Here is a 23,063-nt window from a genome sequence, read left to right as displayed (position 1 = left end):
GGAAATCCTTGAGTCCCAGTTCTGCTTCCACGACCATAGCGATAGGGACGACCCCCTGATTCCCCCCCCACATGCTAACTGTCAGTCACCTTCATACCTTTTCCAACGGAAGAGGGATCACCCCTTAGTACTACTATGACCTCTGCACAGTCTTAGTAAGACTGTGCAGAGGTGTGCGTGTCTTTGGTAAGTAACAGTCCGTTATGTGCCGTCCGGTTTCAGACACCTACGTGCCGGCTGCCTTCGGCCACCGGCCACAAACGTGTGGGGTGGGGTGATGCGTAAATTGATTGGAACCGACAATCGTCTCTGTCTTGGAATCAGTACATGGGATCTCTACCATGTAATGATTTGTGCAGCAAGAAGGAAAAGCAGGCAACGCGAAAACCGGTAGCTTGGATAAAGCTACATCTGGTTGAAGAGGGGATGTAATCCAAGGGACCTCATAGCCCTAGCAGCCGTGCCAGGTACGCCCTCCTCGCGGTCACGCTGATTGAGTCCCACTCCCAGAGGGGCACACACTTGACGTTGTCCCGCCCGAACACCCGCAGCAGCTGTCGATCCCGCAGCATCGTGCGGGGCCGCCGGCTGCGCGTCTGATTGGCGAAGAAGTGCTGTGGCCCATCCGCCTCCACTGCCACCACCCGCCCGTCGCTCAGCCACACGCACACATCCACACAAAGCGCCAGAGGCTCAACAAACCATTCCTGCTCTACACGCAAAATGCGAACGCTGCCGCCGCTACTGCCGCCGTCACAACCATCGTTGCTATCGTTGTCACCGCTGTCCTCCGTCGACGAGTCAACCAGTACGGCAGCAGGGGCCGCTGTCCTGGGGTGTTGTAGACTGCATATGCAGTCGTAGACCGCCCGCTGAAAGGCGGTCACTGGCTTGGACGCGATCTGGGCGGTGATAGCCACCGTTACCCGCCGCCCTGCAACGACCAGGTCGGGTCGCAGCTGCAGCTGACACGGCGACTGCGGCCCCGGCGCAGAGGCCTCCGCCCCTCCGAAACTCAACTCATCTTCCCGTGCCAGGCGCTGCAAACCACCAGCCGGAGACGGCGAGTGTGCTGCAGCCCAGCTGAGTTCCAAATGGGTCTGCCACAGCTGGACCAGCTCCCTGCAGAAGGGGGCGTAGTAGCAGTAGCAGTAGAAGTAGCAGTGGTGTGCGCGGGACGGGGTGAAGGGGTAGCCGGCACAGCTGGGGAGAGGAGACTAGGTGAGCGCCCCACAAGACGTCCTTCAAACCCGCACAGACACTCTTGGGGTATCTTGGTTGGGATTGGGCTCCAAGATGGTGACTCGGTATCGCACAACATCCATTTCCATGTGCGTGCGTGTGTATGTGTGTGTGTGTGTGCAACCCATATGCCCCGACCCTTCAGAGGGAGACATCGGCCCCTGGGGAGCCAACGACACAGCAAACCGGGCCAACGTCCCGTCGCTGCTACTGCGCCTGTTGTAGCTGCACTTGACCTCCAAGAGGACCAAGTCAGCAGTCGGTCAGCTCCCCACATAGCTACCCATACCTTCCCGGGTAGTATAACCCCGCAAAAAACACCCTCCCTTTCCCCCCCCCTCCTCCCCTCCCCTTCCCCGTTAAACTCGAACCCCCCGGGGGGGAACACTCCGTTGTTGCCTCGTCCAGCTTCCTATCTAATGAACACAGAACTCCACAAAACGCTAAGAACACACAAAACCCTCCCCTTCCCCCCCCAAAACCCCCAGCCCATCACGCTGCTCACTGCTCTTTGAACCGCTGCACCTCCACCTGGTTCACCGCCGCCACCAGCGCCGCCGCCAGATCCCCGTGTCGTACCAAAGCCGCCCCCGGTAGAACCGCCATGCCCCACAAGCTCCGGGACAGCCAGTGCGGCTTCAATCCACGACATGATGTCGTACCCGCCGCCCAAGCAATCCAGTCCATCACGGCCGTGTCGTACATACCCAAACACGCCAGCAGCCACGGTAAGCTGCTCCAGGCACGTAAGTCCCCGTACCACCGACAGGGCTGCGGAGAAGGACGCCCCGAAGGCGGCCGCAAGGTGCCCAAGGAAGCGCCGCCGCCGCCACCAACCCCCCCTGCGTTAGTGGCGCTGCCGCCAGCTCCGCAGATACTGCGCCTCAGCGCCTGGGTGAGCTCCCTCGGGGCCTTATGCCCCACCTCTACGAGCGCCCACAAGAACATCGCCCAGTTCTGCATTTGGCGGGTGAAGTGTGGGCCGCATCCGCGTGTGTGTGCGTGTGTATGTTGTTACAGGGTGGTTAACGTCGCCAGCGGCCCCCTTTCCCGAGGCAGCTCCCTGCTCTCCCCTGCGAGAGGGGCACCCTAATCCATTCACCCCATCCGACTTCAGGATGTATTCGTTGGGTTCGGCAACTCACCACCAGCATCCAACCAAATCTAGCGGATCAACGGCGCATCAACTTAGTTCCTGGTCAGCTCGCAAGTCGGTATGTGTATGTATGTATGTATGTGTGTAAATTGTGTACATGTGTGAGAGGATTTGCATGGAGTGTACTGTACAAACACTGTACAACAATGGGGGTGTCATTCATGTGGTGCCGTACGGTGTGGACAGGCCTAAGAAGGCGGGCAGGGGGTGCGCGGTCTGCTGGCGGCGGTCTGGCACCCGGCCGAGTACCGCCAGTTCTCTCAGCAGCCTAGATTGCTGGAACGGTTATAGCGGGCCAGGATCTCCTCGGACCTTTCAGCAGGGACACCACCGCACGTACGGCTCTACTTTGCGGGGTACGGCACAACCTCCTGTACCAAAACGTCAGGATAAACGTAGTCTTGCCTTAAATGTGTGTGTGATAGAGAGTGTGTGTGTATGTGTATTTGGATCATGTACCCTTTTACCATCACCATCGCCATCCCCATCCCCAGCCCCAGCCGCCAACGATCTGCCTGTTGTGCACTGCATGGCCGCTAAGAGGGGCACTGATGCTTACGGACCTGCGGTGTGGCAGATTCCATGCAGCTGCCCTGGAGCACAGCCTGTACGGCAACCGTGTAGTACGACTGGTCGTCGTACCCGAGGTGGGCGAGGGCCCACGTGGCGTTTCCTAGGTCCTGCGCGTTGAAAGTCCTGGGTTCGTACTGCCGTACAATCGCATCGGCGGGTTGAGAAGGGCACCAGAAGGGGGAAAGGACCGGACGACATCATCATCATCATCATCATCGCGGAATGATGGTGATCGTAACTCGGATGATGCCAGATGCAAGGGCACCAAGCATCACCCGCAGTTGTGCAGAGTATTTAAGAAAGAAACGAGCCCGCGCGTGCGGGGACGTCGTGGTGGTTGTGGTGGTGGTGGTGGTGGTGGTGGTGGTGGTGGCAAGGTATTATGGTTGGGAGAGAGGCCACGGGAGAGAGGCGGGGTGGGGGAAACTCAGTTCCGTCTCCTTAAGAGGGGAGGGACACGTCTCATCAGCGAGTACCGGCTGTACCCCAAGTACTCCAAACAGCACCGCGAAAAATCGTTTGCTGTGAGAATCGAACCGCACCCACTCACTCGCGGACGCACACACGCCCTGCTGTGGAGCGTGTCCAACCCAGCTCAACACGGCCCCCTCAACAACCCCTCCCCTTCCCCTGAGCCCAACCAGCCGCCATCATCCCCTCCACCACGCACCCAAACGTCCCTTCAGTCGCCGCCTGCTGTATATATGTAACCCTAAACCCCCTTCCCGCCCCCCCCATACACACACATACACACACAACTAAGCCCCCCAACCCACCGCCCCAGGTTACCCCCACCGACCCACCTGGAGCCGCTCCCGGACGTGATCCCCCAACTGGACCACGAACAGCCGCCACGCGGTCTCCGGGTCCTCAGGCAAACCGCCGTCGGAAGGTGGGAGCGGCCCCTGGGGGTGGCGAGCGCTGCGAGTGGAGGCGGAGAAGGCCGGCGTCGCACCCCTGGCTGCGGACTGTTGCTGCCGCTGGTGGTGGTGGTACCGCTTCTGAACCACCCGCTGCTGGATGTGGTCGTCATCATCCTCATCCCCATCCTTATCCTCCGGGTCGCCGCCGCTGCGGTCCGTCATCAGTCGGGGACTCAGGCGGGCTAGGCCGTACAGTGTGTTGGTGAGGGCCTGCAGCGGAGTGCGGTGCGGTGCGCCCGCAGTGGTTTATGGCGGGAATGGGGAGCAATGGCGGGAACTGGTGCGTGGTCGGGTTGCAAAGCCGAGTCCAGTGGAAAACACTACTACTTGAGCAGGCATTGTACTTGCTACTGCTACTGCTGCTGCTGCTGTCACACCCCCCACCAGCACCAGCACCCGTTCGCCGTTCGTCCGCAAGCCCATATCAGGATGCACGACAGCATGCGAACCCACCTGCGGGTTGAAGCGGTCCAGTCCGACCAGCAGCGCCCGACACGCCAGCGACCGCACATGACCCAATAACACAGCTGGCAACCCGCGCCCGGGTACTTCTTCTTCTTCAGCAGCAGGTGTGCTTTCGCCAGCAGCAGCAGCACCACCACCACTGCTGCTACTGCTGCTGCTGCCGCTGCTGTTCCATTGGCCCGCAAGCCCCGCGGCCGTGCAGACGCTCCCCCGCCTGGCTTTACCGCGGTCCGGGCCCTCTGTGGGATCTGGGGGCAGCAGCGGAACCGTTGCCGTGTTGCACCCACCATCATCGTCGTCCACACCCACACCCACATCTACCACGTCCGCGTCGCCTTCAGTTCCGTACAGTTCCCCCAGCGCGTAGACGGTATTGGAGATGTCCTGCAAGCGGAGGTTGACGGTGGTGATGTGGTTGCCGTCGTACAGATGTCGTACATTATAGCCCCTGCACGTAACCGCATTTCTCAAGCCCAAACTAGTCAACCCAGCCCTAGCGCATCCATCCATTCCTTTCTTGGCGAACCCTTGCACATCTGCTACAACTTTCCAAAAAGGCCGTACAGGTAGGAGTACCGCGGTGGAATGTTGCCGTACTCCCCCGGAGATTTCCCCCGCCAGGAGGTTCCTTGCCCATCTGCATCCCCCACCCGCCTGCAGCCATGTAGAGCTAATTCGTACATGGTACTGCAATAACATTTACCCCGATCTCCCCCGTCCTAAACGCACATACATACATACATACATACATACATACATGCACACCTGCGGTTGGAGCGGTCCGGGGTGCGCGACCAAGTTCTCCACAAGGTGCACAATGAAGTCCGGATCATTGTCGTACTTGAGCCGCGCCGCCGCCAAGAAGATGTTGCAGAGGCTCTGTCAGTGTATAAACATACATACAGACATACAGACACACATACATACATACATCTGAGAAAGACGTCTGGCCGACAAATGATGTCGGAGGAGGATGTGCCACAGAAGGGTACGACACAACGCAGGGGACATAAAAGACACGAGTGAGCCAACCCCCAGCGCCCTCAACATTTCCCCCCCGCACACGCACACGCATACACATGTACACACACACACCTGGGGCGTGAAGGATTCAGGATCCAGCCTCTCATGTCGCTGAAGCACCGAAACAGAGACACGCAACAGGTCCAGGCCTGCCGGCTGCACCGCCGCCACCCCCTCGTCGAGTCTTGACGATCCGTCGCCGGCCCCTGCCTGCCCCACAGACCTATCCTTCTGTTGCAGCTGCAGCAGCTGGGGCTGTTGCTGCTGCTGTTGCTGCTCGTACAACGGTTGTCGTTGCTGTTCCTTTTGTTGTTGGTCGTACTCCGATAACGCCCACCAAAGGATACCATGTGTCTGACCGTTAGGCTGTTGCAGTAGCTGGTAGCCGTCCCCCCGCAGCCGCTGTAGCAGGCCCTCCATGAAGCCGCTGCCCTCGGCGCCCCAGTAGCCAGTCTTGGCACAAACCCACAGGGGGTTTACGGCGTAACGCGCATAGGAAATGGACGGAATGTGTGGCATCAGTGCGCCGTACAGGTTGTTCAGGACTTCCCGTACAGTCTTCATCGTCGCCGCCGCCGCCGCTGCATCCCAGTCCCTCGCCCGTCCCTCACCGCCGCCGCTGCCGCCGCCGGTGCTGCCCTCGCGGTGGATGTGTTTGCCGCGCTGTTTGCCGAGCGCGTTCTTCAGCTAAAATCCTTACGTGAGATGCAAGTGTCCACGTCAGCACGGCGGTACGGCACCCATGCGCGGAGGTTTGTCGCTCCATAATGGCGCGAGGGGGAGCAGCCCAGCCCGTGGGGTGGAGTGGGAGGGGGCGCTCGATCAGGTACTACTGCCCGTAGTCGGGGGGATAAAAACGGGCCAGGAGAACAGAGGAGCGGAGCGGAGCAGAGCTGCGGGAGGGGATCTCCGAGTCCACAAACTTTCAGAAGAAGAAGAAGATAGGGTACGGCAAAGTACGGCAGCATGGGGCAAGTACAAATGGGTCCAGGCGGGGAGCGTTGTGGGACAGAACGGGGTTCCTGCGTGTCCAACAGCAAAGCGGGCAGCAGCCAGGGTCCCGTAGCTGCTGACCGTCCTGAATATGTATGTATGTATGTTGTTACAGGGTGGTTAACTTCGCCAGCGGCCCCCTTTCCCGGGGCAGTCCCTGCTCTCCCCTGCTAGAGGGGCACCCTAATCCGTCACCCCATCCGACTTCAGAATGTATTCGTTGAGTTCGGCAACTCACCACCAGCATCCAACCAAATCTAGCGGATCAACGGCGCATCAACTTAGTTCCTGGTCAGCTCGCAAGTTGATATTATCACGTCCTACACCGTCCATAAGATGGGGGGCCACCTCCCATTTCATCACTCCTCAAACACCCGAGGAGCCGGCAGGCGGATTTGAACCCGGGTCGACTGGGTCAACTGGGAGCAGAAGTCAGGCCTTAACCTCTGCCAGCCGCCTGCCGTATATGTATGTTTTCGATTGGTTTGTCCATTGTTCCATTGTTCGTCTGTCGGTTTGTTTGTATGATGGTGACCCCTTTGCAAATCCCCCCTTGACAGCTGACGTCGACACACACCTTGACGGTGTGGTTGAGAGCGGCGCTGATTTGCAGCGGGTGCCAGCCAGCGGCCTCCTGTCGTACGCTGGCGGCGAAGGTGAGCAGGTCGCCCGCCAGCTCCCCCGGCACGTACTTGGTCCGCCAGGACAACATCGCCCGATGAGGAGTGCTGCTGCCGCTGCTGCCGCTGCTGCCATCGCTGTCGGAGGCTGCAGGAATGCTGCGGCTCCGCCGCCTCACCGCCGCCGCCACCCCTCCATCCCGCCTCCCAGCTCCTGGAACACTACGCAGGACAGAGGACGGCCGCGGTGGCGGTAGCGGCGGCGGCGGCGGCAGCTTGCAGCCGCTTGCATTAGCCATAGCCGTATCGTGGCGGCGGCTCCGCCCCGGCGTAGACACTCCTAAGGAACCAGATACCGCCGCCTCCTCGCTGCCCCTAGCCCGGTTTTGTTGGTCCTGGGTGTTGGCGCTGCCTCGCCCCTCCGGCTCCCTGCCGCGGCGGCCGGGAACCCCGCTGGTTGTGTCGCCTCTGGCGCGCGCGGGGGTTGAGGCGGCATCGGAGGCGGCATTTGCGGCAGGCCGTGTACGGCGGATTCGGCTTGTCCGTGGAGCCAGAAGGCTGGTGGTTTCGGAGGGTGCCGGTGGTTGGTCGCTGTGTTCAGGCGGCGAACTGACATGGCTGCTGGGCTGGCGGCTGCGGGCCTTTGACTCTGAAGCTGATAAGGCCACAGTCAGATGACTCCAGGGAGGACGCCGTGCTAGTGCTGGGAGCACATCAAAGCACAGCTTGGCAGCACGGAGCGTGTCTAGCCGAGGGCCGCTCAGATTGCCAAGCTGGTTCGTGCCAAGGGATGGTGAGGAGACGCGATGGCAAGCCATGACCTCAAGGCGCGGAGGTGCGGAGGCGCAAGTGTTGAGATCCTTAGCGTAAGGCTGTCGATGGCGACTTTGACGCCGATGGAGCGGTGGCCCCCAGAGGGTGACCCAAATGCAAGCAAGCGTTGGTTGGTTGGGTAGAAGGCGTTACAGAGTCAGATGAACATGTAATTCATCTACTTATGTAGATTACAAAGGCAAACTTTTATGGCGAATTGGCTCTTTGTGGACCCCAAATTGACCGGCCCGGACTGGATCCATAGGGCCGGCTTCCATAAGCCATTTAGCGTGGATTTTTAAGATAACTGAGAAGCTAAAACAAAAGTAGGGGCTGCTGTACATGTGGAAGCTGTGCGTGTACGATGCCTGTCGCCGGCGCGAGAAACACGGCGAAATCATCGCAGTCGAAGATTCCTCTTGAGACAATATAGTTAGGGGCTGGTGCTAGGTTTTCTAGTTAGTTGGCTTATCCTTACCAGCGTTAGCGCAAGTGCAACGCAAGCAAAGAAGCGGTTGAGGCGGTTATCTTCAACGGCCATTTCAGTCCATGTCAAGCCCACGTTCAAATCAAATGGTGTAATATTTTACCGATGATTCAAGTCGAATGTTTGGTATTATGATAAAAGAAGCAATCAAGCAATGGAAAATGTGGCTTATGATAACAGTTAGTGGGCCAATGTAACGATGCCAGGGCTATGTGAGCATCCAGAATTACGCCTTTGCTGTGTTACAATTTGCATAGCTGCGCAACCATGGAAGCACACGACGTTTAGCCGGCAGGGGCACCGTACGGGTGTACATACCCATGCAAGACGAGCTAACCGCCTTTAACCGCAGGTTAAAACTTCCAACCGCAAAGCGATTTTGCTTACCTTCTGCCATACCTAAATCATAAAGATCTAAATCATCATAAGATTGACATATGTATTGTAAATCTAATAAATCCAAATCACAGATTTGAACTCTGGGAGATCCGACAAACTATCTGCAGCCGTCGTTCAGCGGTGACGCGGCACTGAAGAACTTGCCTCGGCGCACAGGTACAGCATCAATAAAAACCCATATCCAGTGCTTCCCGCCGAATACGCACCTCCCGAACTTTGGTTGGTAAGCCAAAAGACGAGGCGGCAAAATAATCACACTCTCTTAATTTCTCGTTCAGGCTGATGGATATGCAGATATGGATGCTTCTTGCATAAGCATGAGCTCCCCTTTGGAGGTGAAGCCGGCTTCCCCACCCCTACCCCCCACCCCCACCCATCTAAGCTTCCAATCTTGTGTGCTGTACGACAGCACCGTACAAGGGCCCAGGTGAAGAGCACGAGGCACAAGAACAACATGAAGCATGAACGGGGGGCTACGGGAGTCTGGAATCCGAAAGCAATGTTGGGGTTTTGTTTGGCCCGTGTACGACAGTTCCCCCCCGCCTACAGAAACCCTCCACGCATCCCCCTTGCAAACTTTAATAATCCTTCGTCCGCCCCGCTCACCTACCCTCCCGCGCTCAGCGACCAGGGCCGGGGCCAGCGACTGATAGAACGATCTGGGCAAACAGCAATCCCCAGCCTCCTCCTCCTCCTCCTCTTTCCCCCCATATGCATGTGCTCTGCCCCGCATTACATACAGTACCTTCCGACCGCCACACCACACCCAGCACACCACACCCAGCACACAGCCCGAGGAGGCCCCCCGCTTCAGCTAATAGCCAGTAGCCGCACTCAGAGCACTGGGCCTGACGGCTACCCTCCACCCAGGATGTCTACCTAACTACCACCTACCTAACGACCTAACTGCCTAACAACCCACCTACCTAATTACCTACACAACTGCCTATGTAACTAACTGATTCAGCCAAAGAAATGCATATGTATATATGTATATATGTACATATGTACATACGGAGCCGCGCATCCAATTGATACAAGGACGCACCCACTAGCCTGCCTACTATGTAAGAGCACGCCCTGCCAGCCTGCATGCACACCGACCCGCCGACCCACCACCACCATCACCACTGCTGCTGCCAGACACATTCACCATCACCAGTCACCACTTCACCACCACTTCACCACCACTTCACCACCATCACCACCATCACCACCATCACCACCATCACCACTTCACCACCACTTCAACACCATCACCACCATCACCACCATCACCACCACTTCAACACCATCACCACCAGCCCAGTTCTTCCCCACACACATACACGATGGCATACACGAGGGCAACAGCAGCAACAACAACAGCAGCCTGATGTGGTGAGCTCTGATGTGCGAAAGGCTGCTGCTGCTGCCGCTCCTGTCGGAAAGGCAGTTTCCCCACCCAGCTGCGGCGCTACAGCCCGTCGCGGCGCCGCAGGATGGCCCCCACCCGCCGCCACAACAGCCCCCCCCAGTGGTCCTCAACCACGGGCACAGCATCACGTAGCGGCACCACCGCCCACCACATATCCGTACAGCGGCTGCAGCCGCCATTTGAGCCGTCACAATCCGAGTACGGATCCTCACCGCTGCGATTACAGCCGCCGCCGCCGCCGCCGCAGCCACCTGATCCATCATCACTGCCGCCGCCTCTGCCGCCACTGCCGCCGCCGCCGCCGTTCCTCCTGTCATCTGCGACGCGATTTCCTACTGGCTGGCTAGCTACACCACCCCAGCTGGGCACTTGGATGCTGCTACTGCTGCTACTGCTGCCGCTGCTACTGCTACTGCTTCGGGCCTTGGTGCTGCTTACCGCTCCAGTCATGCTGTCGCCGCCGTCCGCAGGGCCGCCCAAGACCGCAGTCTTCTGGATCCGGAAAGGATCCACGGCCACCGGACCCCGAGCTGGTGTACGACCATCTGCCCACAGCTCCCAGCCTGCGGCGGGAACCGCCCGGGTACCCACCGGTTCCGGAGCGGGGCCTGAGGCCCCCTGGGGCCTGAGCTCACGACCACCCGGAGGAGCCCCGTCAACGGAGCCATATCTCCGGCTGCTGCTACTGCTACTGCTACTGCTACTGCTGCTGCTACTGCTGCTGCTACTGCTGCTGCTACTGCTGCTGCTACTGCTGCTGCTACTGCTGCTGCTGCTGCTGCTGCCACCACCCATGCGCGGCGGACCCGCACCCAGGGCTACTGCCATGCCTTCGCCTTCCTCCCCACATCCGCCCTGCCTGGCGACCCCCCCACCCCAACCCTGGTCCTCGTCCTCGTCCACGACACAGCCGCAACCACCCGCGTCCTCCTCCTCCGGACTGGGCAGGTCAAAACCCCGTTGACCCCTTGTCGTACGGATGCCGTACGGGCTGGTGGCGACTGTGCCGCCGCCACCGCCGCCGCCCTGACGGCGATTTAACGCATCGTCGGCACTGTCGCGCCACCGCACGCCTCCTCCTCCCCCTGGCAGTATGTCACCCACGTCTTCATTCTCGCTGTCACGGCTTCTACCGCCGCCACCGCCGTTTTTTTCCGCGCCATAGCTACGGCCGCCCAGGCTGCGGTCCACGCCCTCCTGGTTTGTCACTTGCACCACCAGGCCCAGCCGCATGAGCTCGTGGAGTGCCTCGCAGGCGTTGAAGCGCACCTGCAGTGCGAGTTGGGGTGAGGAGGGCAGGGCCACGTGCACGTGCAGGAGGGGGTGGGTTGGGGGAAGAGCGGTTCAGCCGCACAGGGCCGTACCAAACATCTCAAAATGTTAACGCGAATGCCCGGTGGTGGGGGTGGGGGTGGGGGTGCTGAGGAAGATCGGCAGCAGCGGACAGACCCGATGATACCCCCCACCCAAGAGGGGCCGCCCCAGTGGGTGGACAGACCCCTCGCGAGTCCTCCACATCACAAACCCCCACTGCCACGCCGGCCCCCCACCTACCCGCACGCCGCTGTGGTGGGCGAGCGCCCACTCCGCCAGCTCCTGTACGGCAGGGTAGTTGCGGTGGGTGGGGTGGGGTGGGGTGGGGTGGGGTGGGGTGGGGTGGGGTGGGGTGGGGTGGGGTGGGGTGGGGTGGGGTGGGGTGGGGTGGGGTGGGGTGGGGTGGGGTGGGGTGGGGTGGGGTGGGGTGGGGTGGGGTGGCGGTCTATTTGGAAGCAAGGTCCACGAGAGGGGGAAGGGAGGTGTGTGTTGGCTGTGCGTGTACGGCAGCTCTGAGCTCCCCCCGTACAACAGCAATGCTCTCCCGAGCCCTCCTGCAACTCCTCTTCCTTCAGCGGACCTGCGGATTATGATTTCAATGAGTCGCACAAGCAGCTGCAACACCACTGTCTTCCGTTCAACCGACGCCACCACCACCACCACCACCACCACTACCGCCTTTGCGCCTCATTGTGCCTTGCCTTTCCCTGCCGTACCGCAACACAAGCCCTATCACGCCGTACCTGCAGCTGCGAGGTCGTGGCCATGGCGGGGCCGGCCCCGGACGATCCCGCCTCCGCACTCCCGGCTGCCCACCCTGCTGCAGCAGCTGCTGCCCGCTCTGACTGCTCCTCCTCCTCCTCCTCCTCACTGTCCTGCTGCTGCTGTAGCCGCTGTAGCTCCTGCTGCCCTCCTCCTCCTCCTCCCCCTCCTCCCGGTTTGCAGTGGTGCAGCAGCAGCACGTACGCCAGTGCCGACTGCCTGAGCTGCTGCTGCGCGGCCGCCATGGCCAGAGCCTCCACCGCGCCCTCCTGGCCCGCTAGAGCCTTCTCGGCCAGCAGCTCGTTCACCACGGATCGAAACCTGGCGGGCAGGGTGCCGTACACGTGCCGTACCCGTACCCGTACCAGCATGGGAGGAAGAGAGGAAGCCAAGCACGAATATCCCAAGGGCCCAACGTCCGAAGGGAAGATTGGCGAAGAAGGTATACATGACGGATTGAATAGACAAAGGATTAGGTCGCCACCGTCGTCCAAAAAGGGGAGGAAGAGGAAAAGTAAGTCAGGAAAAACGACTATTTTTAACTGTCTTTTGTGTTTCAAGGGGCTCATTGCATGGAGTCAACGTGTTGACCAGGGGTACGGTCAAGCAAGTTGGGGAAGGGGGGGAGTCTTATCATGATGTAGAAAACAAAGAATCAATTGGCTAGCTCTACGCTTAGCGTGGTGGGGTGGGGTGGGGTGGGAGTTTAATTGTCTTTAAGGTGCCGTGTGATATGGAGGGGGCGGGGAGGGCGCTTTGGGAGTGTGTGCCCGGCTCCCGGGGGCTCGGCCCGGGCCTCCCCTCCCTTTTCTCTCCCCTTTCTTCCCGTCCCTTCCCGTACTTCGTCCCGTCTCCCCGCCGCTGCGCACCTGTCCGCCATTCGCTGATAGCCCAAGATGATACGGACAAGCAGCACCGCAGCAGATCCAAACGTAATCACGTCCACAAGCATGCTGTCGTACCGAGCCTGATGTCGTACCGTAATGCACGGACGAGCGGGAAGAGACGGAAAAGAGGGTTCGGGGGTTATCTGTAACCCAGCCACGCAGTCAGCCACGCAGCCAGCCAGGCACCCATACCCACACCCCACCTGCGCCAGGAGTCCCGCCAAGCCCGCCAAGGCAAACAGGTCCACACGCAACAAGTCCAAGGGCCGAAACTGCAGTAGCTTCTCCGGAAGTACGACCTTCCAAGTCGGAAGCTGTACGGGACGGGACGGATCAGCAGGTAGAGTGACGAGCGGAAAGGGGTGCGTAGGAGTAGCCGGTAGAAAACATATAAATAAATAAATAAATAAATAAGCAAATAAATGAATGAGTAAATACAAAATAAACGAATAAGCAAACAAACAAACAAACAAACAAACAAACAAACAAACAAACAAATACATCAAATGACAATACACATTAATTAGTTAGGGTGTCAGCAGCCGCGAGCCTTTGCGCCCCCCTTGCCTCCCCGCCACTGCGCGCCAGGGTGCAAGATCCTCTAGGTTGCAGCTACCTAACTCCCTAGCTCCCTAGCTAGGTGAGCAAGTCTTCATGCACGGAAAGGAGGCGGCTGCATGCGTGAGCTGGGCCGGGGTCATGTCGGCGGCTCATGAGCTCTCAACACCACGATCCAATAATGCAATACAATGCCATGCCATGCACTTTGAGGCCCCCATGTAACGCGACCCCCTTGAAGAGGAGAAGAGCAACAACAACAGCAACAACGACAACAACATGAAAATCCGCAGCTGGAAACAAACGGCCCCTTGCAAGTTGTCTCTGGAGCTTTACTTCGCAGACGCTTTCACCTGGGGGGCGGCTGAGCGGCCCCCTCGGCCCCCACATCAGCCTTTTCATTCGGCAATCGTACCGGAATGTCTCTGTAGATCCGAATCTGGATCGGTGGCCGCCGTACAGCCGGCTCCTCGTCAGCGCCGCGCCAGCCAGCCCAAAGCCGCCGCAGCCAGTCGGAACCCAGGCCGCGGTTGGCGCGGCGGCGGAGGCGGCGGAGGCGGCGGAGGCGTTGACCGCCACCGCCACCGTCGTCGCCACCAAGTGCTTCCATCGCTGGCGGCACGGCGACACCGTCGCCGTACCCGTCGCCGCTCTCGTACTCTCGCGTCTGCTGGGGCCTGCGCCGCCACCCGACGGCGTCGCCTTGCCAGCGGCTCCACGGGTTTGTGACACCGGAACGATGCCGTGGCGGCGGCGGCGGCGGCGGCGGCTCCAGGGTGTGCACCATGCGGCTGTGTGCGGGGCGGTACAGCACCATCACCTCCCGGAATGTGGGCTCCTGCGCAGCGCAGTGGGAAAAGTGGGGGGGGGGGAGGAAAGGTGCGGCCGGGGGGACGTCAGGAGGGCCTGGAAGTGCGCCGCGGGCCTCGGGGCGTACGTCGAGCGCTGCTTCGCTGGCCGCCGCAACCCCCCCGCAAAGCCGTGTCTGGACCCTCATCCGCCCATGCCCTTGCCCAACACCATCCTTGCCGCCATGTAGTGGACGCCCCCTGGCCCCCTTTCTCCTCGCCTCCCATCCCCTTCCCGTCCCGGGGCAATCGACGATACACATACGCACACACGCACACACACGCACGCATACACACACGCACACACACGTACACACACGCTCGCACGCTCGCATACCTGCAGCTGCACCTCCCTGAGCAGCCCATCCAGCAGGCCGCGCAACCCCCCCCGCAGCCACTCCGCTCCGCCCAGTGCGTCACCCAGGGACACCTTGCAGATGTACAGCGGCGGGCGGCCGGGGCGCTCCCGTACGGGGAAGTGCGAGTTGAAGGCGGCCAGCGGGATTAGGTCGGTTCTGGGCACCAGGCCCCAGTCGGAGAGTGCGGAGTACAGTCCTGGAGTCGGGTCGGGTCGTTACGGTGGGAGCCACCGGGGGGAGGCTACTTTACCACTGTAATCATGTTATGCAAGAGAAAGCTAAAAAACAAGGATTAAGGGGAAGAAGGAGGAGGAGAAGGAGAAGTGAAGCGGATTCCATTGCGCCGAAGAAACGGTCCTAAGAAACACGTACATATATGCATACATGCATCCATCTATCCATCCATCCATCCATACATACATACTGAAGGCCCGCGGGGAGGTCATATGATGCAGACAGCAAATAAGCAAGTGGCGTGGTAAGGGGCCTGGGGAGGTATGTGTGTGTGGGGTGGGGGGTGGGGGTGGGGGAATGTGTTGTGGGGGTGGGGGTTACGCAGTTGCGGCTCGGAGGGGACCAGGGGGCCAGGTGAGCCCGGGGGGAGTGTGGTCGGCTGTCAATGGTGGTGGCGGCGGTGGTGAGAGCTCAAGAGCCCCTAAACCCCCTCCCTTTCCCACGTCCCCGACGATGATCGATGCGCCGCTGTGTCGTCTGTTTACTGCCTGGCCGTGAGAGGAATAGCCCAACCCTGGAGGAGATGGGACTCGAACCCGGGACCCGCACTCATGCTGTATGGCTTACTAGACAACGCGGCCGTCCATGGATTCGGAGACGGTGGCGGCGTTGGCTGAGGCTCCGAAACCGCCGCCTCCGATTCCGCGACCTTCGGCACCAGGCAAGCGGCTGGTGATGGTGATGCTGCTGAGGGAAAGGGTAATGGCGGTGAAGCCGGCGATGGCGGCGGTGATGACGAGGGCAAAGAAGATGGTGGTGGTTGTGGTGGTAACAGCGGCGATGCGTGAGTTGGTTCCTGCTTGAAGGCGACACCTCCGTCAGCGGGTTTGCCGTACTGCCCTGCCGGTGCCACTGGCGCCCTGTGTTGGCGCGTTGCTGAGGACTCCGTTGCGATATCCGCATCCACCCCCATACCACCCTCCATACTGTACTCCCTTCTTGTGCTACTGCTACTACTACTACTGTTGTTACTTTTGTTACTGCCGTTGTTCGTATCGCTACAGCTTATTATGCGGTCCCTATCGCTGCTACCGCCGCTGCCGTTATGGACGTCAAATGGACCAGGAGGAAAACCACTGGGGTCAGTGTTCAGGTCACCTCCACCGCCGCGCCCAGCCGCCTCGCCGCTAACGGTGGCCCTGAGCACCTGTACGGCTGACTCGTTGTCGACTATCGTACCGCCGGTGATGGTGGTTGGCTGCGCGAATTCCGCCACCGGCGGCCTCGTCTCAACCTGCACCTTTTTTCCCAACGAAGCCTCTGACGCCACCACGGATCCGTCAGCGGCGGCGGAGGCGGCGGAGGCGGCGGTAACTGTACTGGCATCTGCCGTTGCCGTCCCCGCAGCTGCCACTGCTGCCGCCGTCCCCGCCGCCGGTGGCGCGGCGGCTACAGCTGCGCCTGGCTCCCGGCCTGAGAGGATCGCGGGGGGGGGCCCCCGGGAACCTCTTCCGCCATCCCATGCACTCCGCCTACCGGGGTTTCCCCCCCCGGGTGCCGCCTCCCAGGATTCCGCAACTGCATCCCCACCGCCGGATGAACCATCGGCCCGCCGCGCAAGCGCCGACCCATCTTCGTTTCGGCGCCGGGAGACCGGCGGCGGCGGTTGGCCCTCTTCACCGCCTGCCTGGCTCTCCGGCCCCGCTGACAGCCGGGGGACCTGCATCTGCTGCTGCTGCTGCTGCTCCTGTTGCTGCAAGTCCAAAACGCCCTGGTGCGCTCCTGGTAAGAAACCACTGGCACGTAGCCCGCTGCCATAATCGGCGTCCGAGAGCGGCGCCTCCACCGCCCGTTTTTGTACCTGCAGCCTGACCGCAGTCGCTGCGGCCGCTCCCACAGCCGCCGCCGCCGCCGCCACCCCTGAAGTCTCCACCCCAGCCCCAGTTACCCCCTCCGCCACCGCCTCCGCCGTGCGCTCACCACCTTCGTAACTCGCCCCCACACCTTCCTCGGCACTGCTCTCATCTGTAAAGGTCGACATTACACCACCCGCCTCCTCCTCCTCGCCATCCTCCTCCTCGCCATCCTCCTCCCCATTCTCCTCCTCGTCCAAGGCTGCTGATGCTGCCCACTCCCGCCACTCCCCAGACGCCCCCACCCCTCCGCCTCTTCCGGACCCAGCCCCGCCCTCACGGAGCCCACTGACGCCGCCTGCGCTCCTGCTGCTGCTGCTGCTACTGCTACTATTGCTGCTGCCGCTCTGCCCCTGTCCCGCGCCCGCTGGCCCTGCCGCCATCACCACCTCCGGCGAACTCGTGTCACCCTCTACGAAGAACGGCACCACCGCGCCGGGGCCGGCCTCTTCAAAGGTCCCGAAGAGCACCGCCGCCAGCACCGCCGCCGCGCCGCCCGCCCAGCCGCCCGCCTGACCCACAGCCAACGTCTGCAGGTAGTCTAGCTTCTGCAGCAGCAGCCGGCCGGACTGCAGCTCCCGGCCGTAGCCCCGCTGTAGCAGCAGCACCGGACGAGCCTCCGCAGGCAGGGAGGGGTCCACGAAATCCTGCGGCGACGGAGAGGAGGGTGGGGCGAGACCGCCGCCAGGAAGGGTTTCATGAGCCCCTCCCGGCGTCAAGGTAGGGAGGGCACACCGCGGGGGGTTGGAGAGGGGCCCCAAGGGGGCGCAGCGCGGGGCCGGTGCGACATAAGCTGTGGCGGAGCTGGTTTGCGGGGCGACTAGGGGCGACTAAGGGAGGGAGGGAAACTCATGTAGCTTTTAAGGGGTAAAGCAAAACAGGTCGACTGTCATCTGAAGCACCCGCTGCCTGCGAGTCCAGAGCGGTAACTGGGCAACTGCAACCCTGCCCGTGCAAAGTAAAAAGATGTGTGTGTATGGGGGGGGGGGAGAGAGGCGGAGAAGGCAAGGACGTTTTCCTGCCTGTTTGCAGACGTTATTTCGCAGCCTTCTTCTCCACATGTGCGTCCCCTGTGCATTTCCCCCCCTTCCCCACACCTCCACCAGTGCTCCGTCCAGTCGAAGGGGCGACCCCTTGATGAAGAGCTGGCTGAGGTAGTCCGTGTTGAGAGAATCCGCCAGCCGCACATCGCGGATCTGAAGCAATAAGTCACAAGAGTTGGGAGGAAAGCAAAGCTAAGACCGGCAATGACCCGAGGCAGTCAGGAACTCCGCTACTGAATATACACATCCGCTACCGGTGGCCCTGGGAGAGCGCGAGTCCGCAGACAGTCGGCATTCTGGCGGCGGCTTGTGTGGTGACGAGCGACGTCGCAACGCTGGAAGGGCTGTCACACCCGTGCAAGGGGCAACAGGGCAGGATCCCCATTCCCACCCTCTCTATCGTTCCCTCTCTTACAAACACATCCATGCATCCATACATTACATACATGCATCATCCATACAGACATACATGCATTCATGAACACACACATGAACACACACCGTGAGGGGCTGGTACCCTGCTCGCCGCGCCAGCCGCAGCAGCTGACGAAGCGCCTCCCAGTCCAGATCAGCCGCGGACAGCACCGGGCCATCAGCTCCGTCCCCGTCTCCAACTCCGACCCAGTCCCCATCATCTGCCCGCCCGCCGCCTTCGCCGGCACCGCCCCCCTCGTCCACCGAGCTCGCAGCCTCCGCCACCACGCCTTGCGACCGTATCACGGCTGCTGCGGCGGCCGCCACCCGCAGGGCCCCTTCCCCTTCCCCTTTACTTTCCCTTTCCCCCCCCCGCTGCTGCTGCGGCCGTTGGCCCTCTCGCGTGTCCAACGTGGCAGAGGTGGAAGCCGCAGCTGCGGCGTTGGAAAGGCCGCCGTCGGGTTCGATCTGGTGTTCCGTCACGGAGCCATCTGAGCGCACGTGGGCGTTGTTGGCAGCGGAAATGGCCGTAATGGCCTCCCCAGCTAGCTGCTGATACTCAGCCCTGGGAGGGGGGAGGGACCGAAAGGCAGCGGGCGGCCGCAAGGACGGGTGCCCATGGAGGTGAGGGAGGGGCATGAACGTGAAGAACGTGAGGGGCATGAGGGATATGACACCTGTAAAACACGATGTCCTCCAGGGACAGATGGGAAGAAGGCGGAACCGGTTGCTGGTTCCCGTAGTGAGAACTGGGGGGATGGAATGGGCCTGTGTGCCCAGTGCGGAGCGTTCAAGGGCGCCATCACTTACTTCTCCATCGCATGCACACACGTACACACATAACACACACACACACACACACACACACACACACACACGCGTGCGCGCGCGCAGCGCACGCGCCACGCAACACTCGGTACAAAGGTAGTCCTTCCGCCTCTTTACCTGTACACGCTCTCCAGACACGCCAGAAGGATGGCCATGTCCTTGCGGTGTGTGGGGGGCACCAGTGTGTGTGTGGCTAGGGTCCAGAAGCGGTCCGAGCTGTGGCCCATGTCGATAAAGGTCTGGTGGGGCACCTGGGGCCGGAGGGTGAGGGGGCCCCGGGGGAAAGGGGTCGACCTGAGGCGGTTTGGGGGGGGCTCGTCTTGGGCAGCGCCTGTATCAGAGCGCAAGAGGTGTCTGTGGTAGGGGATGTGGGTTACGGGTGCTGTGAAAACGGATCCGGAAGTTGGGTGGAGAAGGGGGTTGGCAGGGGGGTTGCGGGCGGGGATGTCGTCTCCCATACCCTCTGACCCGGCCGGTGCCGGCGCCAGAGACGCCGGAGAAAATCGCGGTTTGTGTGGGGTGGTGAAAGCGGCCGGGTGAAGGCAAGGCATGCAAGGTACTTATCAGCGGTTAGATAGTTAGAACAGTGGGTGTGTTGCGACTCACCTGTACGCACGTCCCTACGCGTGGCACTGGAGGGATGGGCGGCAATCCAGAGATGGATGTGGATGGGACGGTGGGCGGCTGGTCACCGGGTCCCGACCGTTCGGGGCCGTTCCCTTGATGGAGTTTGGCGAGGATGGATGGCACATGACTTTGCCGAAGCGCGCAACGGCGTGGAGAGTCCGCCAAACGTCGGGACCCCAGGCCAGAGGTAAGAGGCCATGCATGCCACTTTGTGGATTCCATTACAAAAGGTTGAGCATACTAGGGGACCTAATTATACATTTCTCGGCGTCCATTGTGAACTCAGATGCCGTGCTGAATTCAGACAAGCCATTTGCGAGGTAAAGCAACGCAACACCGAGAAGTCAAGAAGCAGTTGAACAAATCCACATTGTGCAGACAGGTAAGTATTACGGTGTATGAATTGTTACCACAGGAGGCCGTCTTATGCTATGGTGCCATCGTCCTCCTCCTGCAACACCTATAGAAACAGCCAAGACACCATGCTGCCTAATTTGAAGCATACGGGTATTGTTCCAGGTAGCCAATATATACATAACATTTGTTGTATATAAGGAGTGCCTTTGTTGCTGTTCTCTGCGGGCCAGGTCTTCCGGATTTTTTTATCGGTAGGATACTTGTCGAAACATACCTGCTTGCACAGGAAGGCTTGCATAATACCTAATTTCTTCTGTTAGGACTGTAGCAGGTAATTAGATTATCAGAGGTATAAAATGCGCACGTTTAGGGCCCGGGGGCCGCAGTGCGCTGTGTCAGGGCGTCGTTGTCAGGCACTGAAGAGTCTTGCAGGCGGATTGAGGCCATCATTCTCGCGTGCACAGTCTGCGGCTGTCTGGGTACGTGCCACTTTTCCCTGCAGGGGTTGGCTGTCCCTTTTGACTCCAAACGGTACGCACGCTGCAGGCGTCTGTTAATTCAGTTCCGGTGACGATATCGATACAATGCAAGGTAATCTACGTTGATAGTTGTGCGGAGGAATGCTGGGTTAGCTGCATGCCGCCGCCGGAAGCGTTAATTCCCGGAAGTGTTTACTTTTCGCAAACTGCCGAAACCTCTGTCAGGTGGAGTTTGGAGAGTCCCTCCGCTTGGTGGGAAATCAACCCTTTCTGGGTGGCTGGGACCCTTCAAAAGGCGCAGAAATGTCATGGAACGACGGCAACGTTTGGAAAACGGAAACGCTGGTACCTGTCGGTGCGGATGTCGACTTCAAGGTGCGACTCAGGGTTTGCCACTGCCCATTCCGTGGGCTCCATTGCCATTTGCCCCACTGTCGGCATTTGATTGGTTGGGTCAACGCTAAAGGCGCAAGTTCATTACGACTTGCAGGTGGTCAAAGCAAAGCACGATAGTGGAGTAATTACATGGGAAGCGGGCGACAATCGCTCGTTCAAGGTGCGTCTTGTCATCTGCCACCTTCCCCCATGTCTGATGGTTGAAGCCACAGGTGAAGAGCACTTTAATCGCCAAGCCTCCCGGTCCTTTGACCCATGCAACCTATGGGGACGGGCATGGATTGTGAAGAAGTGGAAAGAAAAGCACCACCTGCCGATGGGGTCCAGCGACTCGTGCGCGTAGAACTGGGTTAGGTCTACGGCATGCCTCCGAGATCAGCCAGCATTAAACCAGCCTTTTCCAAGGTTCCCAGCTCATGAGTTCCCACCACAATAAAGGAAATCTTGCAGTATGCATGCAACGGGTCACAAAAGGCAGCAGACGCTTATTCACCGCTGGCCTTCGGAGGCATCGCGACAGCATGAACCCCTTCCCATCGTGCGGGCGTCCTTTACCTCCCACGCCTGCACACATGCTTGCATGGGGACTCCTGCAGCGGTATTTACATCACGTTTGGGTCGTCGTTTGAGTCGGCCAAGATGCTATTTGGCCTTGAGGGCTTCAAACTATGCAAACTGAGCGAGGCGCGCCCGTACTGGGTCTGTGTGCTCAGGGGAATGAATAACTCTGGGTGGATCTGGGTCAATTCAGCTCGGCTGTTCTTTGCGGTGGAAGGCACTTGGCTGTACGACTGAAGAGGCTGTACGACTGAAGGCCCGTTTAGGATTGGTTGGCTTAGCCGCCGGCGCCTCAGCACATGCGACCACCCCTACCTCCACTCTGCCGGTCCACTTCCACCCGTACACACGCACCCGTACGAGGCCCTGGTTCCGTACTTGACCTGTGTTTTTCATTTCTTTCCCCCTGCATTGCACACGGTCAACTATCCATCCCTCCACTCTTCCCCTGTTACTACTTGCTGGGGTTGACACGCGCGCCTTTGCCGTATAAACACGTTGCCGTACAACCACGTGCTGCCCGCAGATTCTGGGTCCCGACTTCGGGTTGCGGCTGACCTGTCATTGGGGCCGCCCACAAGACATGCAGATTGACGCGTATAAGCTGCAGAGCCAGCAGCGCCAGGAGGGCAAGGGGGCGGCGATGGCGGCGGAAGTGGGGAGTAACAACGGCGCGACGAACGGTGTGACCAGCGTCAGCGGCAACGGCGTGGCAGCTGCATCGAGAGTGAGCGGGCTCGACATGGGGGCCGGGGGACGAGATAGGCGGGATGGGCTGGCTAGACGCGAAAGATAATTCTGCCTGTGCGATATGTGGATTGATCGTGGGTCGGCTGCGGGCCTGTGGTTATTTGTTTATGTATGTATGTATGCATGTATGCATGTATGACGTGGGTCAGATAAGGAAGGATTACGGAGCGAGCCATGCTCAGCTCGGGGCGAGTTGCCCCGAGTTGCAGATGCGAAAAGACAGCTCAGCGCGACCGAACGCGATCTGGGTCAGCGTACGTTCGCTTGGGTCGCCGTGTTCCTGTGCTTGCCCCATGTGGGTCACTGGGGGAGCTACGCTTCGTGGGACCTGGAGCGGTGGGGCCGTGACCCATGGGGCGGTGCCGCAATGGCGAGACAGCTGGTTGCGGGTTCAGTCGGTCAACGGGGTGGCTTTGGGCGTATGTCAGATAGTGTCCCGGTTTCCTGTTTAGGCAACAATCCCCCAACGGCTGTGGACGGACAGCTTGGACATGTTTGTACTCTTCATCCTGGCGGCTTAGCGATTAGGCACGTTCCTTTTCGCGTTCTCAAATCGTTCTTAAAGTTTCCCCTGCCTCTCGTGCCCACCCACCCGCCACCGCCAGGGTGTCAGCAAAGCCTCGCGTAACGGCTCCTCCGCCGCCGCCGCATCCATGTCCATGGACAGTGGCAGTGGCGGCGATGG

At 60.3% G+C, this 23,063-nt stretch overlaps 2 protein-coding genes across 2 annotated transcripts in view; one reads left to right on the top strand and one right to left on the bottom strand.

Moving 5' to 3' along the window:
- Nucleotides 1-443: 443 nt before the first annotated feature.
- Nucleotides 444-20,060, bottom strand: VOLCADRAFT_90139 (uncharacterized protein; the record flags this gene model as incomplete). The annotated part of the gene is made up of 27 exons (XM_002949617.1): nt 444-554; nt 888-1,122; nt 1,748-2,013; nt 2,167-2,199; nt 2,962-3,105; nt 3,775-4,104; nt 4,348-4,607; nt 4,647-4,743; nt 5,125-5,238; nt 5,455-6,021; nt 6,953-7,768; nt 10,550-10,674; nt 10,987-11,380; nt 11,666-11,707; nt 12,169-12,508; nt 13,057-13,154; nt 13,278-13,388; nt 14,048-14,470; nt 14,830-15,035; nt 15,641-15,760; nt 16,172-16,486; nt 16,550-16,874; nt 17,316-17,573; nt 18,024-18,122; nt 18,471-18,948; nt 19,329-19,462; nt 19,818-20,060. The coding sequence occupies 27 exons, from the start codon at nt 20,058-20,060 to the stop codon at nt 444-446; spliced, it is 6,684 nt and encodes a 2,227-aa protein (XP_002949663.1).
- Nucleotides 20,061-20,977: 917 nt separating this feature from the next.
- The window catches only part of VOLCADRAFT_90138 (uncharacterized protein), a gene marked incomplete at both ends in the record, with an annotated part of 12,558 nt that continues 10,472 nt past the window's right edge, over nt 20,978-23,063 (top strand). The window contains 4 exons of the mRNA XM_002949725.1: nt 20,978-21,049; nt 21,165-21,230; nt 22,155-22,355; nt 22,984-23,033. Of these exons, the coding sequence (XP_002949771.1) occupies nt 20,978-21,049; nt 21,165-21,230; nt 22,155-22,355; nt 22,984-23,033 (389 nt within the window). The remainder of the gene's footprint in view (nt 21,050-21,164; nt 21,231-22,154; nt 22,356-22,983; nt 23,034-23,063) is intronic.

This window comes from Volvox carteri (assembly GCF_000143455.1).
Source record: "Volvox carteri f. nagariensis unplaced genomic scaffold VOLCAscaffold_15, whole genome shotgun sequence".
Classification (NCBI taxonomy): domain Eukaryota; kingdom Viridiplantae; phylum Chlorophyta; class Chlorophyceae; order Chlamydomonadales; family Volvocaceae; genus Volvox; species Volvox carteri.
Note: the sequence above shows the minus strand (reverse complement) of the source record. Positions and strands in the feature narration are given on the sequence as shown.